The following is a 14,561-nucleotide window of genomic DNA, read 5'->3' on the forward strand; positions in this document are numbered from 1 at the left end:
AAGAAATAATAAAAATTCTACATGTGAATAGATTTTACAAGGAAGCATTTTGATTGTAATCTATATCTAGGTACCTATGCACAATTGAGTGAGTCCAGTTGCTGTGCTTCACCCATCTCGCAGGTACGTACCCCGCGAGGCTGAACCTCTCAAACTCAACCACCCCGCCCCGCAGAATACCCGAGCCTGCATAGCCAGAAGCTAAACTCCAAAATTTCCCATCATACCATCCAAACCAAGGCGAAACTCCGCCGACCCAATCCACAACCACCTAATGATATCCGCATAGGAAATCACACACAGAATCGCCTCAATGCCTCCCAGGATACCAATTCGAGTGGCTCTGCCACGCCTCGCCGCAGTCAACCGGCCGACACTCCTCCTCCCACACATTCCCCAGCGAGGCATCAAGTACGGCTGGTCGACCGCACCGCCTCGATCCAAGCACAAGCGCTTCAACCAGCCGACTTCTGGCCTCCCCGCCCTGACGACCGGCCCCGCGGCTGCGCTCAAGCGTCGCGAGAACACAACGCCCCTGCGGACGGGCGTGCTCGCCGTCAAGAAGGGCATGACGAGCATCTTCCAGGGCAAGACTCGGGTGGTGTGCACGGTGCTGCAGATGGACCAGGTGCAAGTCATTGCGAACAAGACGCGCGAGAAGCACGGCTACTGGGCGGTGCAGATTGGCCTTGGTGCTAGGCAGGGCCGCAACGTGACGAGCCCGATGCTGGGATACTACGAGGCAAAGGGCATTGCGCCCAAGGCCGAGCTGGCCGAGTTCAAGGTGCGCAACGAGGAAGGTCTGCTGCCCGTCGGCGCGCAACTGTTGCCGGACTGGTTCCAGCTGGGCCAGCACGTCGACGTCAAGGCCCGGTCAAGAGGAATGGGCTTTGCGGGTGGTATGAAGCGTCACGGATTTGCCGGTCAGGAAGCCTCGCACGGTAACTCCAAGAACCACCGAACGATCGGTTCGACGGGTCCCTCGCAGGGCAGCGGAAGTCGTGTGCTTCCCGGAAAGAAGATGCCCGGCCGCATGGGCAACGAGTTCGTGACGGTGCAGAACCTCAAGGTGCTCAAGGTGGACAACGAGCTGGGCGTGGTGCTCGTCAGCGGGCCGATTCCCGGTCCCAAGGGCCGCATTGTGAGGCTCCAGGATGCGAAGAAGAGGAAGGCCCCTGCGCTGCCGTACAGGGAGAAGGCGCGCGAGGAGCTGGATCAGAGACAGCCCGATCTGGAGACCAAGTTGGAGGAGGCGAGGTTGAGGCACTTGGAGATGCAGGCCCAGCGGAGGTCACACATGGCTGAATTGTAAGAAAAGAAGAATACCAATTTACACGGGCGGGTATCTGTAACGAGTACATTGAGACAGGGTGAAGAAACAAAAAGGGAAGAAAAAGGCAAAAGAGGAAAGCGGGCTTTTTTTGTATTTATAGGAGTACACTATACACATCATGACACTCATGAAGACCAAAACAACCGAAAATTCTACTTGTACAAGAGCCATGCAGTTCCCTCAACCTCATCTCCATCCCTCAGGCACAACATCCAGCATCCATCTCATCACCTATTGTACGCACCCTGCTGTCTAAATCCCTTCGTCGACTCATCATCCACCAGCGGCAAATCATCCTCATCATCACCCCCCAACAATCCCCTAAACGGATCATTCCCATCCAGCAAATCCACCTTTGTCCCGTCCTCCAGCGTCAAGCTCCACTCCGTCGTCTCGAAGAGCGCCTTGCTCGAGGGCCGGTGGCTGGCGAAGCGCATGACGCCCGCGCCCCGCGATCCGCGCACGGAGAAGCTGATGTCGATGCGGCCCTTGACCTGGTTCATCTCGCCGCTGATCCAGGGGATCTGGTGCTTGAAGTAGATCTCGTCGCCGAGCAGGCGGTTGGCCTCGGGGGAGGTGCGCAGCGCGTAGAGCGTGGACGAGATGATGGGCGACGAGGACTTTTGGTAGTTGAAGATTGTGACGGAGCACACGGCCACGACGGCGAGGAAGATGGGCATCGTGCGGCGCCAGCCTTGCGAGACTTGGCCGACGTCTATACAATGGATTCTCCATAGTTAGCCAGCTAAACAAATAAAAGTAATATAACTCAATTGATTTGTTAAAGGTGCTATTTTCAATCAAGAAACTCACCGGGAAGCTCGCGATCGGCTCGTCTCGACATCATGGGCCCATCGCCGGGCTTCGGCGCAGGCGTCATCCACCGTCTCTGCACCGCTCTGGCATTCCAACCCGCACTCTCACCGCTTCTGCTGTTGCCGGCCCGCCGAGAGGCCGCGGCACACAACCTGCGACTCGCAATTCGCGATATCATGCTGGGGGAGGTGGTTTCTGTGTGGTCTGGTATAGAAGGGTTTCGGATATTCTCAGGTCAGGCCATGTTTGGCATGAGGCTGAAGGAATTTTAGTGGGGAGAGCGGTAGTGGGGGAGAGAGGGACTGGGTACGTACCTCTCGCTGTCTGCGTTGTGGCGTCATAAGGCTGAGAGCTTGCTGGTGAAATGCTATCAAGGTGTTTTGCTGATTCGCTGCCTTGCCATCTTGCCAGCTTCATCATCAGCGTCGTCATCTACCTTCTCTTTGTCATCTTCTTTTCTCATCTCCAACTAAACCGCATTACTTCACTCAACTTTACTTCTAACTAATCTCCGCCAACACTTTCATCAGAAGCTGAATCACACTCTCTCATCCATCAAGCAACAAGCATCGCCATTTCACAATGGCCTCCCTCGTAGACACGCCCACCACCCGTCTAAGACGAACATTTGCCTACCCCAACGACGACTCAGACTCCGACTCCCCCGAAGCAATGGACGAACAAGGTAACTCTCATCCCCAAATCCCCTCCCAAAAAAATAAAAACAACAACTCACAAGCGACAAACAGAACAAGACTCCCTCATCCAAACCCTCGCATCCCAAAACGAATCCCAAAACGAATCCCTCAACCGCATCCTCATCGCCCTCCCGCTCCTCTCAACAATCGCCTACCTCCGCCCGCTCTTCAACCCCGCCACCACATCCTTCGCAGTGTTCTGCCTGACGTCCCTCCTCGCCACGGCGTTTCTGCTGTATAAACTACCTCCCACCGAGACGGGCATCGGCGTGATCGATGCTTGGGCCGGTGGGTCGAGAGCCGATCCGTCAACGAGATTCCAGCTGCGTAGTTCCCTTAGGGGGATTGACGCTGGCGTTGGCGTGCTCGGTCGTGCGCCTGTCGAGATGCGTTCCCCTTTGGAGAGGACGCTGCCGTATTTGAACCTCGGTCTGGTTGTTTTGTTGATCCTCATGGGCTTGGTAAGAGGAGATGAAAGAGGAGGCGGATTCGGATGGGTCAGCATGGGCAACGTGCCGGGGCTCGTCTACTCCGTTGCCATAACAGCAAAAGTTGTCATGGCGGGCGTAGATCCGGAGAAAGAATTAACAGGCCTCAAGTACGGCTACAAAGGTGCTTGACGGGAAGACTTTTATACCTATACATATATTTATATAATGATTACAAAAAAAAACCAAAAATGGGCAACCACGGCCGCCTTGTAATACCGAGGAAAAGACAGTAACAGATATCTTTGTGTTCTCTTTTGTTTCCACAACCATGCCCAACAAAGTCACCGAATTTTGACGGCATGTTCACGCCCAAGATTCACGCCCCAACCCAAATAAAAAGACCCGCATCGTCTACATGTCTATAGAATCATTAAAGCGTAAAATACCATGACTTCTCAAAATTCCGTCGACACCCTTGGGTGGCCGAGGGAAAGGATCCACAAGAGGGCTCGCTTCAGGGGTATCAGAAGACTTGTCCATCACGAGGGCAAGTCCATGCGATTTGACAGCATCAACCAGCGCCGGCACCATATCCTATTTGAGGAGTTAGGTTAGCTATTTGTGGTGGGAAAGAAAAGGGAAACGAAAATGGACGGGAGAAATATTATCTTACCAGCAGCCTTGAATAACATATCAGACCCATAAAGTTATTCGTCTGTGCAATCCGCACCGCTTCCTTAATCGACGTCGTCCGCCTTCCGTTGACCATTGTATTCTCGTCCCGGCCCAGGTCATTGCACAAAAATACTGGAAAGTTGGGCTGCTTCCAGTTCAGAGCAGTACATAGTCGTGCGTTGTAACTGCTAAACACCATGGAACGCACGACGTGTGACGAGTGGGACTGTGCCCTCTGAGCACGGGCATGGTCGAAAACAATCGTGAGGATCGAGTCAACGTAGACGTTGACGTCAAGAGCCGGGCCCAAGGCCAGTGTCTCTTCCTCCTCTACAGTTGGATATACAATCTGCAGATTGACGTGGATGCCTGGAGGGAGGATAGCCAGTGCGTCCTTTAGCGTTATTCCTGCTGTTGCCAAGATGTGGTAAATTTCGGCAATGTCATCCGCCGTCTTGGTTGCTAGGCCCGCGAGCTGAGCACGGCTGGCAGTTTGGGAGGTGATGGCGTCGAACTGCGCAAATGAAAGTCTGCAAACGGGAATATCAAGCCCGCCGCATGAAATCGTCCACTGTGGCCAAATAACGGGCACCCCATCGCTCGTGTACTGGACGAAGACTCGGACATAGTCGCCAGATAGACTTGATCCGGTCACAATGGCGTTAGTAGGCTGGTTAAACTGGCTTGTTGCCTTCCAGTACGTCTCAAAGTCCGTAATCTCGAGAGGCTGTCCCCTGAACGGCTTAATCACCTGCGTGTTGAAGGTGATTTGGCCAATGGCTCGTAACCGGGGGTCGAAGAGCGGCAGGCAAGATTTCGAGCTACCTGACTGGTTCAGGAATACAGACGGCAGCACCACCGTCTTTGCAATCGTCTTGGCGCCATACGCCGGGAAAACATCAAAGTCGAGTGAAAATGTCTTGAGATTATCAACTTGGAAAGAAACAATACGGGTATCTTCTTGAAACGGCAAAATGATATTCTTGGGGATGAGATCGGAAACCTTGGAGGAGATCGTCAACCGAGCAGCCGGGTACTTGCCATCCTGGAAGAAAACCAGCGGTTGCTCGCCCGAGTCCTGGAAGCTGAGTTGCACCACCGTCTTGGTATCGAGGAAGTTGTGGCCATATCGTCGAAGAGGAATGATTGGTGGGGGCAACTCCAGGATCGGGATGGCATCCGGATCCAGTGACATTGGTAGGGGAGCATTGCTGCTGCCTATGATATCAATCGTAGGCTGGCCTCCCAACGGGCTTGCTTTCGGACGCTTGTTGAACGGGGTAAGAAGCTGCATGCACTCCAAGTGGCCCTCCCAAGCGGCATAGTACATGGCGGGTAGGTCCTTTTCATCTCGAATTGTCGCATCGACACCAATCTTGAGCAATGCTTGAAGACATTCGACTTTTCCTTCACTAGCAGCATGTAACAACGGTGTCCATCCATATAGCTTGTCGACTTGATCGAGGTCAGCCCCATATTGCTTCAAGAGCAGGAGCAAATCCGAAGTCCGACCACATCGGGCCACCAGGTGCTGAGGATACAGTCCCTCGGCATCAGGGAGGATATTTGCACCATGTTTCAACAATATTTCGACAATAGCGACTGACCCATGTTCGCAGGCAAGGTTCAGAGGCACGTGGTCTGCGTCAGATACAGGGTCGATACGAGCCGATCTGGCGAGAAGGCGCTCGACACACTCAACATGGCCATGAATAATGGCATGTATCAGTGGCGTGAAGTTGTCATGATCGATAAGGTCAATAGTGCTGGGGTTGGCTATTTTAAAATCAAATGTTAGCTTCATAGCTCGCCAAACCAGTTGCTCTAAAAATTTCAACCTACCATTTAACAAAGTCTCCAACATATCCAGGCGACCATGCAAACTAGCATAGTGCAGCGGCACGCGTCCGTAAACGTCGGTTCGATCCACGGCCACTTTAGCCTCGAGGCCCCATTCCAAGACGTGTTGTCTACCGTAGATGGCAGCCTGGTGTAGGCAATTCCGCTCGTTGATGTCATCGTAGGAATGTAAGTCCACCAGTCCAGTATCCAAAAGAACCTGCAAAGCACTCTTGGGAGCTTCATTTATCGCCGTCAAAAAGGTTCTTGTAAGCCGTTCCATCAAGGAAACATCGCTCTCGCTGGCCTGGGAGGCCGATTGCATCTTTGCAAGAAGATCCTTTATCGATTCGAGGTTTCCGGTAATGACGGTATCCAACAGCAGCGTATCGGCATCGCCTTCATCGGTCCCCACGAAATGCTGGCTTGTCACAACATGCGCAGTAGACGAATCGAAGTTGACCTGAATTCCATCAGACCAGGCACCAAGCTCCTGAAGGCTGGTGGTGGCCTGGTCTGACAATTCGCTGATGACCGTCGCATTGAAAAATGGTTGGACCTCGACAGCACGGGAGAGATATAGCTCTTTTGTCTTGGACTTGGACGTCTTGTCCCATTTCTTGAGGATTTTTGAAAAGGCGGTACCATTGATCTCAACAAACTGTTGAAGCTTATTCAAATCCGTGGCGAATTGTTGGAATCCTTCTTCGAGTGTGGTGAACTTGGATGATCGTCTTGAAATTCCCTGGCGCGACTGCAGGACCTTTTTCTTATCGAGCAACGTCTTGAGGCGGATTTTGAGCTGCGCAACAGGTTGGCGATGACATTTTTCATACGATGAGGGTGGAGTTTGATATACATACCTCGGCTTCTTTTTGTAGATAGAAGGCATTCACCTTGTCCAGCTCTCGCTCCTGTTCAGGCGTCAGCAAGTCCGTCGGGATGTTCATCATGGTGACCGTATGGGACTGTGGCTTACCAATTGAAAGAAGAAAGTTGCCTTGTTTGCTTGCAGAGCAGCCTGCGAGTCGGCAAGTGTGGCTAGGCGGTGGCCGTCATTTTGTGCAGCAAGGGTCGGAGTAGCTGAAAGCTTCTTGATGAGCTGGAGGGCAAATAAGGTCAAGTATTAGCCAAGTGTGGTACAAGATACAGTAATGGATGGTGTACAAAGCGCGCCAAGTATACCAGTGGCTGGGGAGAAACCAGAGGGTGCAGGCATGCAAGGACAAGGATGCCTGGAGCGGGTTTGACACTTCCCCCCTCTATTAACCTCCATCACCTCCGGTCTTCTCGAGCAGCACAAGGGAGAATGCGAAATGAGGGCACTTCAAGGAGGGGGGAAGATCAAAGAGAGGGAAAGGGTGTGGGTAGCCGTGTGATATAGCAGTAATAGGTAGATGGGTAGATGGATAGATGGATAATTACCTTCTTCAAGGCCTTGTAGTTGACAAAACTGGCAGCATATTCGGGAACCTCAAGCTGGCGCTTCTGGATCTGCTTGCCAAATTTCCTGCGGCACATAGCTATGTGAGCTTGGGGGGATTATTCCCGGGGCAAGCAGGGGTTGCGTCACGACGCAGCACCCATCTGACTTACATATTGCGACACAGAACCCCCGGGCGGACGGGAGTCGCGGGAGAAGAGGAGTTAAGGAAATGGAAAAGCCCAAGCTGGGCAGAACAAGGAAGGATATACTGGCCGACGCAGCAGCACGGGCTACAATCTCACGCCTGTAAGCTTTCAAGGTTCTTGGGTGACAACAAGTTTGGTGGTAAGATGTGGGCGGCGGCGCCTGTAAGAACGACACTGCTGTGACATTTAGCTGAGTGTGCGACAAGCAACGTTTGTTCTCCATGACAGCCATATCGACGGGAAAGGACGGAGGTGACCGAGGGCAGAGAGCAGGGGTAGTTTGAGTGCCAGACTGCCAGACTCCAAGACTTGTCCGCGTGGGGGGAACGATTGACTGATGGACGTCGGCAGCTCGCTGACAAGCCCAAGGGAACCCATCAGACAGCAGCTCCGGCGCGGCTCGTACCTTGAAGCCCTTGTCCCGCTATGGCAGCAAGCGGAGGTCGGTTCTCTGCTTCCGGGATAGTTTGGGATGCAGGTTGAGGCCGAGAGGAGTAAGAACGCCGGGATTGTAGCAGACTGGCTATGCAAGACAACGCAAGGTGTAATGTGTGGTGATGCAGCAGTGGATAAGGCTTTTTGATGCTACTCTGGCGTGCAAAAAGGAAGACTGTCAAGGGGGAGCAAAAGCTTGTTACGTACAGGAAGAGACGAGGTGGAAAATGACTCCCGTTGCCTGGCCTCAGACTGAGATTTTCAATCACGAGGACGCCAACCAGCAGCAGCAGCGAAGTTAAGTGGTTAGCCTACCCTACCGGGACTTGTCTCGAGGAGGCCGGTGTACAGAATAGGCTGGTGAATCAGAAGATCAGTCCAGCAGACAGAAGGTGACGAGGCTGGGCTGACGGGGCTGGCTTCGTGTCTGCGTGTCTGTCCAGCCTGTTAGTCAGAATGTCTCGTGTCGATTCGATCCAATTGGAGAGGAGGGGAGAGAAGGAGGTCGACAGAAGCGTGTGCTCGGTGAGGGCAAGGACAAGAGATGAGACTGAGTGAGTGACTGACTGACTAGCTGGTCCTTGGTCCTAAGGCTCTTGGTCCTTGACTCCGAGCCCAGTGAAAATGCCACTTCTCCCTCTCACTGAGAAGTACTTGTAAGGTGACCTGTGAAGCGGGGGCGACTCATCAGAGCCCTCGTCCTACCTAGATCATCGCGAAGCTAGTCGATAAACCCCGTGGCAGCTGTAACTTCAACGCCTTAGCACCGCGAGAAGGTCGCTCTGCAGAATCGACCAGGGTTGCTCATGCGGCGTTGAGCCTTCTGGCGGGCCGTGGTACCGACTTGGCTGTCCGAAAAGTAGTGCCGGCGATTAACCGAGTCGCATCTGGACCATGTCTCAACAGTGTCTCGCCCATACAAAATTGTAACGAAATGCAACAAAGTGCTGGTAGTGCCCTAACGCCAGCTGCTTTGGCTGCAGACTTTTGCGTCCAAAAGCATTTGCTCGGGGCCCCTCCATTGGGCTGCATTTGTAGGGATGTTTTGCCGGATCTGCTAACTAACATCGTCCCCGTTGTTTATACCGGACCCAATCGCCGTCCAGCATTGCACCTCGTGCGTGAGCGATAGGTGCAGTCGGTTTAAGCGCAGCCCATGCGGCAGCCCTTTGCTCACTTGACTTTTCCAGCTCGTGCCCTCGTTGCCGCCACTCAGCTTCCAATGTTCCGCACCAAGGGCCCATTAGGTAAGTTGGCAAGTTGTAACCTTATAAGAAATGCTACGATTTCGGACGCCCGCATTGCGGTTGAAGTGCCTAAAAGCTATAAATGCAGCTACGGTTTTGAGGACTAAAGTGTTAACCTACTGTATTAATCAGGCCACTCAGGCTGATGATATATGACCTCCTACCTGGGTACCTAACTTGAAGGTGTCGTTAGTCATAGTATTGGTTTCTACCCACTGTTTCTACCTGATATCCAATACAGAAAGACACCCTTTTGTGCCGCTACTATCGCCAGCTGCTTCTGATAGCTAGAAGCATACCAAGGTAAATACATCAATCGATACCTCGGCATCTATTGGGTACCTTTCCCTGGATTGGACCTTCAAGTTGGAGGTACATGAATATCCTCAAATGGCAACCAAGCTCAGGGTACCGTTCCCTCAAAGTTCCCACCCAACTCATTGAGCATCCTCCACACATACGAGCTACCTCTTACATGATACGAGTCGAGCATCTCTTTGAATGGCCAAGTATATTCCTAGGTACTAACCGCTCTAGCAATTTGTCATGACGCAAAATGTCACGGCCACTCTTGTCAACCACTCCCAGATCGGCTCAAGCGATGTAACATCATCGCAATAAGTTACCAATTTGAACAGCTACTGCTTTTCGTCGCCGCAATCAACAAGGCAAATATTTTTTGAAACACACAAAAACAGCCACGCCATTGGTTACGTTAAGGTAATTAAATCCCGTCCCATCTTCACCAGCCTTGAGTTTGTTTAGCTCTTCTTTCCGCTCGCTTCCCCGTCTTTCTTTTGATCGACCAGGTTCTCTGCCATGGCCTCGGCCGCAGCCTGCTTCAGCCGTTCGGTATCGTCCAACTTGCCATCTTTGGGCTTCTCCTTCGTCTCCCTTTCATCTTCGCTGTCACCAAGGCTGAAGGGGTCGTTGTCGGTAATCGGATCCGGCTCTACGCTGGAAAGAGGCTGCCACTTGCTTGCCTTGGCTGCTGGCGCTGCAGCGGCTTCGCCCTTGGGAGAGAGCTTTGGTGAAGCATCATACATCTTAATCTCTTCGGGCTCATCCTTGAATCCCACTCTTCGGCCCTCGGGTCGCGGTGAGGTTGAGGGAGGTGGTCTGTAAACGCCGGTGTTGGCCATCGGTCGGTTGCCGTAGGCAGGAGCTAAAAGGTGCAATCGTCAGCCTTGCGTGGTCATCAGCGTGACATCTCGATACTTACTACCATCCGGCGCGAACTTCATGCCAGCAAAATCATCGCTGAGCACTTGCGGATCTGCGTCATAGTCGGTGCTCCTGCTGCTAGGCCCGCCGTGGCGGTACTGGGGTCCTTCTCTATGCTCGGCATCCTCGCTCTCGTCGAAATTCTCCTCAATCTTCTTCTTCAAAGTGCTGATCCAACCGTTCACCTTGGTCTGTGTCTCGATGAATCCCTGTCGAAGGTTTTCGCGGATGGCGGGGAGGTCGTCATCTATGAAGTTGCGCTCCCGCTCCTCATCGTATCCAGGCTGTGCTCTCGCTCGTACATTTCCCCCGCGGTTGGAAGTGCGGGCTTCGTAGGCGCCGACGTTATCGTATTGTTCCGCCAACTGACGCGCGTACCGCTCATCCTCTTCTATCTGAGATCGCTGCGGCCTCGGGGGCTGTTGAGGGGGAACGTCCTGTGGCTCGTTCTTGGCAGCATCTGGGTCGGTCATTTCTGTTTGCCTCGTAAGCATGCGCTCTCGAATGTGATTACAGTATCCTTGTTGCGCGCAACGGCGCAACGGCGTAACAACGCACCAAGTAGAGCATTAAAGGCGGGCTCCACGCGCCCTCCACTTGCGCTCAAGACCGCCTTGATAACATTATCGTCAACTGTCGGAAACGCTTCCTTCAGAATGATCTGGTTCTTCTGCGCCTCTGTCATGGGGCGCGGGGGTTTTGGCGGAGGGGTTGGACCCTCCGAGCTTTGTCTCGAGCCGAGCATTGGTGATACGTTTCCGTCGCCTATGATGCCAGTCTCTTGTTCATCATCTGACATATCAAGCGGTTGCGCGGTAGTAGGCGATTCGGCGCCTGAGTCCGTCACTTTATTCTGCGCAGTCGCACCACTAGCATCAGCATCGCAAGCTCTCTCGCCACTAACAAGCTGTCACGGAAAGTGGATTCATATATACCGTCTCTGCGGGAGCTGACATTCTGCGTCTGTATTTCGCCCGCGCGCGCCGATAGGGATCAAGGTTATCGATTTCTCGTGTGATTTCGCTTATAACTGAGGGCTTCAGGAATCTGATTTCGCTTCTGGCTCGGGCTCTCCGTTGCGATTATGACGGAGGGGTTTGAAGCTAGCCACGACGCTGATGACGCGCCCCACCGAAATAAAGGAGCTCGGGGTCTGAAATCAGGCGTGTCAAAGCCACAGCGCCACAGTGTGGCTGAGTCGAGTTCTTGATATGCTCCAGGGTAAGGCAGCACGACGAATTCTCTAAAGGAAACAAACAAACAATGGCCGAATATTGAAGAATTTCGAAGCTTAGCCATGAAAAATTGAGAAATGCATTGATTTCTGCTTCAACCCGCATCTTTAAATAATGCAACTCCTCCAGCGCCTGGGCAAGTGTGAAAGCATAAGATGCTTAAGCTGAAACAGGCGTCAAACAACATCAACCTCTCAAACTAGCTGCTTACTTCTCACCATATGCAACCGGCATAAAACTTCACCATGGCCGAACTTGACCTTGACTCGACATTCATCCCCGCGCTACACAAACCATCCGCACTACTCCCCATAGCAAAACATCGCGATAGCCTACTCTATGTCGTCGAAACGTTCCCCATCACCATCGTTATTGGCCAAACTGGTTCCGGCAAAAGCACACAGATCCCCCAGTTCCTCGAACGGGCCGGATGGTGCTCAGATGGAAAGATTATTGCGGTGACGCAGGTGAGCATTTGCTCCTACAAGAAGGCGCTTCATATGAGGATTCTCATTGACATTTATAAATTAGCCGCGTCGCGTGGCCGCCACAACAGTTGCCCTGCGGGTTGCTGACGAAGTAGGGTGTGAGATTGGCAAAGAAGTTGGATATTCCATCCGCTTTGAGGATGTCACTTCGTCGTCTACCCGCATCAAGTTCTTGACTGACGCCCTTCTCATTCGGGAGGCCTTGGCTGATCCCCTGCTGAGCCGGTATTCTGTCATCATGGTTGATGAGGCTCACGAGCGCTCTATTAGTACTGACATCTTGCTTGGCCTGTTGAAAAAGATTCGTAAGAAGCGGCCTGAGCTCCGAATCATTGTGAGCAGCGCGACTATCCAGGCCGAGGAGTTTTTCGACTTTTTCACAAAAGGATCAGGGCAAGAAACAAAAAAGGAGCAACCTGGCCAGTCGTCAAATGATGCTGTTACGATTGTAAGCCTCGAGGGACGAACATATCCAATTGATACTCTATATCTCGAGTCTCCGGCGGAAGACTATGTCGAGAAGGCGGTGAATACAGTTTTCGACATCCACACACAAGAGGGTGAAGGCGATATCCTGGTCTTCTTAACGGGCCGTGAGGAGATTGACAACGCAATCCAAGCTGTAGCTGAGAGAGCCACCCAGCTAGACAGCCGACACGGGCCTTTGCAGCCACTACCGCTTTATGCCGGGTTGTCAACGGAGCAGCAAATGTACGTGTTTGATAAGCCGCCGGAGGGAACGCGGAAGGTTGTCTTTTCAACAAATATCGCCGAGGCCTCGGTCACAATTGACGGCATAGTCCATGTCATAGACTGTGGTTTCGTCAAGCTGCGGGCCTACAACCCGAAAACGGGCATAGAGACGCTCACAACCACACCTATATCAAAAGCATCTGCCTCTCAACGGGCAGGCCGTGCAGGCCGTACAAAACCTGGGAAATGCTACCGCCTTTACACTGAAGATGCTTATCAGACGCTCCCGGAAACCAACCCTCCGGAAATACAGAGGTCGAACCTGGCATCAACTATTCTGCAGCTGAAGGCCCTTGGCATCGACAATGTGGTTCGATTCGATTTCCTATCTGCGCCGCCATCGGGGCTCATGTCAAAGGCACTCGAGTTGCTCTACTCGCTGGGTGCCTTGGACGACTATGCAAAATTAACCCAACCGCTTGGATCCCGCATGGCCGAGCTGGCAGTTGAGCCCATGATGGCGAAAACCCTCTTATCAGCGCCGCAGTTCAATTGTCTAAGCGAAATGCTGACCATTGCTGCCATGACAAGTCTTGGGGGGAACGTATGGTTCTATCATGACGGCGAACAGAAGAAGATGGAGTCTTCCAGGCGTAAATTTGCCGTTGAAGAAGGAGATCATTTGACGCTGCTCAATGTCTATCAAACGTTCATCACAAAGGGCAAGAAGGAGGCCAAATTCTGCCACGAGCATAATCTCAACTACAAATCGATGACTAGGGCAATCAGCATCCGAGCACAACTTAAACGCTATCTTGAGCGATTCAACATCAAGGTGGATGAGACGCTCTCATCTAAACAAGACCAGGGCAACAAAGCAGAACACATTAGACGCTGCCTCACGTCTGGCTATTTTGCCCACGCGGCACGCATGCAACCAGATGGAACATATCGAAACGTTGAGGGCGGCACAGTCTTGCACGCACATCCCAACTCTCTCATGTTTAATCGTAAAGCTGATTGGGTCGTATTTCATGAAATTATGGAAACGGGGGAGAAGACATATATCCGCGACATTACGAAGATTGAGAAGAATTGGTTGGTTGAATATGCCCCGGAGTTTTATAAGCTTTCACACACATCAGCTCAACCTTGATTGCGTACTTTACGGATGGTACACGTGGGATTTGTGCCCCATACGGAAGAGACCGCACAAGCATAATGTTGTTGCACGAACTCAGCTATTCAGGCACACAAGCACACCTAGTTGATACTTGTGCGTGAATCGGTCAGTATCACGCAGAACGATCCAGTTTGGACCCAGATTGCTGCCGCAGCTGCCGGCCCTGGACTCCTCTATGGATCGTTCTGGAATGCCCCTTTTGATATCTGCCGCTCAGACGGAAAAGGATTGCTAGTGCCGTGGTATACCCATACCGTTAGGTCTTGTCAGTAGTAATGCTTGGGATGTTGCCGTTGGGTAGAGTACATTGATATTAGTGGGAATAGCCGAAAGTGAATAGAATCTAAGCCTTGGCCCATTGCTCCACGATGTAGGTTAGTGTTAGCCAAGCAAGCTTTTCACGCTTCTCGAAGCTCTCCGTAGGACAATAATAGTAGCAATAATAGCAACTGATCGGTGGGCACCCATTTCCGATGGCTACCCGCCACCGATCAACTGGGCTTGCATGTGCCTGCTCGGCAGCCATAGCAGATGCTTTTCCGCCCCCTTGCTTGACTTGTCGGCCCATGAGGTACCGTAGTACTGTATCCCTGGGCACGACCAGGTTATGAACAGCTGCCATATTTTTGCAT

The 14,561-nt window shown here is 52.4% G+C and overlaps 6 protein-coding genes across 6 annotated transcripts; 3 read left to right on the plus strand and 3 right to left on the minus strand.

Annotated features, from left to right (window-relative positions):
• Positions 1-313: 313 nt before the first annotated feature.
• Positions 314-1,312, plus strand: T069G_08565 (ribosomal protein l3 domain-containing protein; the record flags this gene model as incomplete). The annotated part of the gene is made up of 1 exon (XM_056175775.1): positions 314-1,312. The coding sequence occupies one exon, from the start codon at positions 314-316 to the stop codon at positions 1,310-1,312; it is 999 nt and encodes a 332-aa protein (XP_056026724.1).
• A 248-nt stretch (positions 1,313-1,560) lies between these two features.
• T069G_08566 (cytochrome oxidase complex assembly protein 1 domain-containing protein) lies at positions 1,561-2,177 on the minus strand (the record flags this gene model as incomplete). Its single annotated transcript, XM_056175776.1, has 2 exons — positions 1,561-2,048; positions 2,147-2,177. The coding sequence occupies 2 exons, from the start codon at positions 2,175-2,177 to the stop codon at positions 1,561-1,563; spliced, it is 519 nt and encodes a 172-aa protein (XP_056026725.1).
• A 554-nt stretch (positions 2,178-2,731) lies between these two features.
• T069G_08567 (uncharacterized protein) lies at positions 2,732-3,467 on the plus strand (the record flags this gene model as incomplete). Its single annotated transcript, XM_056175777.1, has 3 exons — positions 2,732-2,834; positions 2,899-3,139; positions 3,188-3,467. 3 exons carry the CDS (start codon positions 2,732-2,734, stop codon positions 3,465-3,467), a joined length of 624 nt encoding a protein of 207 aa, XP_056026726.1.
• Positions 3,468-3,689: 222 nt separating this feature from the next.
• T069G_08568 (ankyrin repeats (many copies) domain-containing protein) lies at positions 3,690-7,313 on the minus strand (the record flags this gene model as incomplete). Its single annotated transcript, XM_056175778.1, has 7 exons — positions 3,690-3,872; positions 3,952-4,774; positions 4,841-5,729; positions 5,796-6,594; positions 6,656-6,706; positions 6,772-6,894; positions 7,218-7,313. The coding sequence occupies 7 exons, from the start codon at positions 7,311-7,313 to the stop codon at positions 3,690-3,692; spliced, it is 2,964 nt and encodes a 987-aa protein (XP_056026727.1).
• Positions 7,314-9,867: 2,554 nt separating this feature from the next.
• On the minus strand, positions 9,868-11,286 carry T069G_08569 (CUE domain-containing protein; the record flags this gene model as incomplete). Its single annotated transcript, XM_056175779.1, has 4 exons — positions 9,868-10,271; positions 10,329-10,805; positions 10,889-11,183; positions 11,266-11,286. The coding sequence occupies 4 exons, from the start codon at positions 11,284-11,286 to the stop codon at positions 9,868-9,870; spliced, it is 1,197 nt and encodes a 398-aa protein (XP_056026728.1).
• A 524-nt stretch (positions 11,287-11,810) lies between these two features.
• T069G_08570 (helicase associated domain (HA2) domain-containing protein) lies at positions 11,811-13,902 on the plus strand (the record flags this gene model as incomplete). The annotated part of the gene is made up of 2 exons (XM_056175780.1): positions 11,811-12,032; positions 12,097-13,902. The coding sequence occupies 2 exons, from the start codon at positions 11,811-11,813 to the stop codon at positions 13,900-13,902; spliced, it is 2,028 nt and encodes a 675-aa protein (XP_056026729.1).
• Positions 13,903-14,561: the final 659 nt, after the last annotated feature.

This window comes from Trichoderma breve, chromosome 5 (genome assembly GCF_028502605.1).
Source record: "Trichoderma breve strain T069 chromosome 5, whole genome shotgun sequence".
Classification (NCBI taxonomy): Eukaryota; Fungi; Ascomycota; class Sordariomycetes; order Hypocreales; family Hypocreaceae; genus Trichoderma; species Trichoderma breve.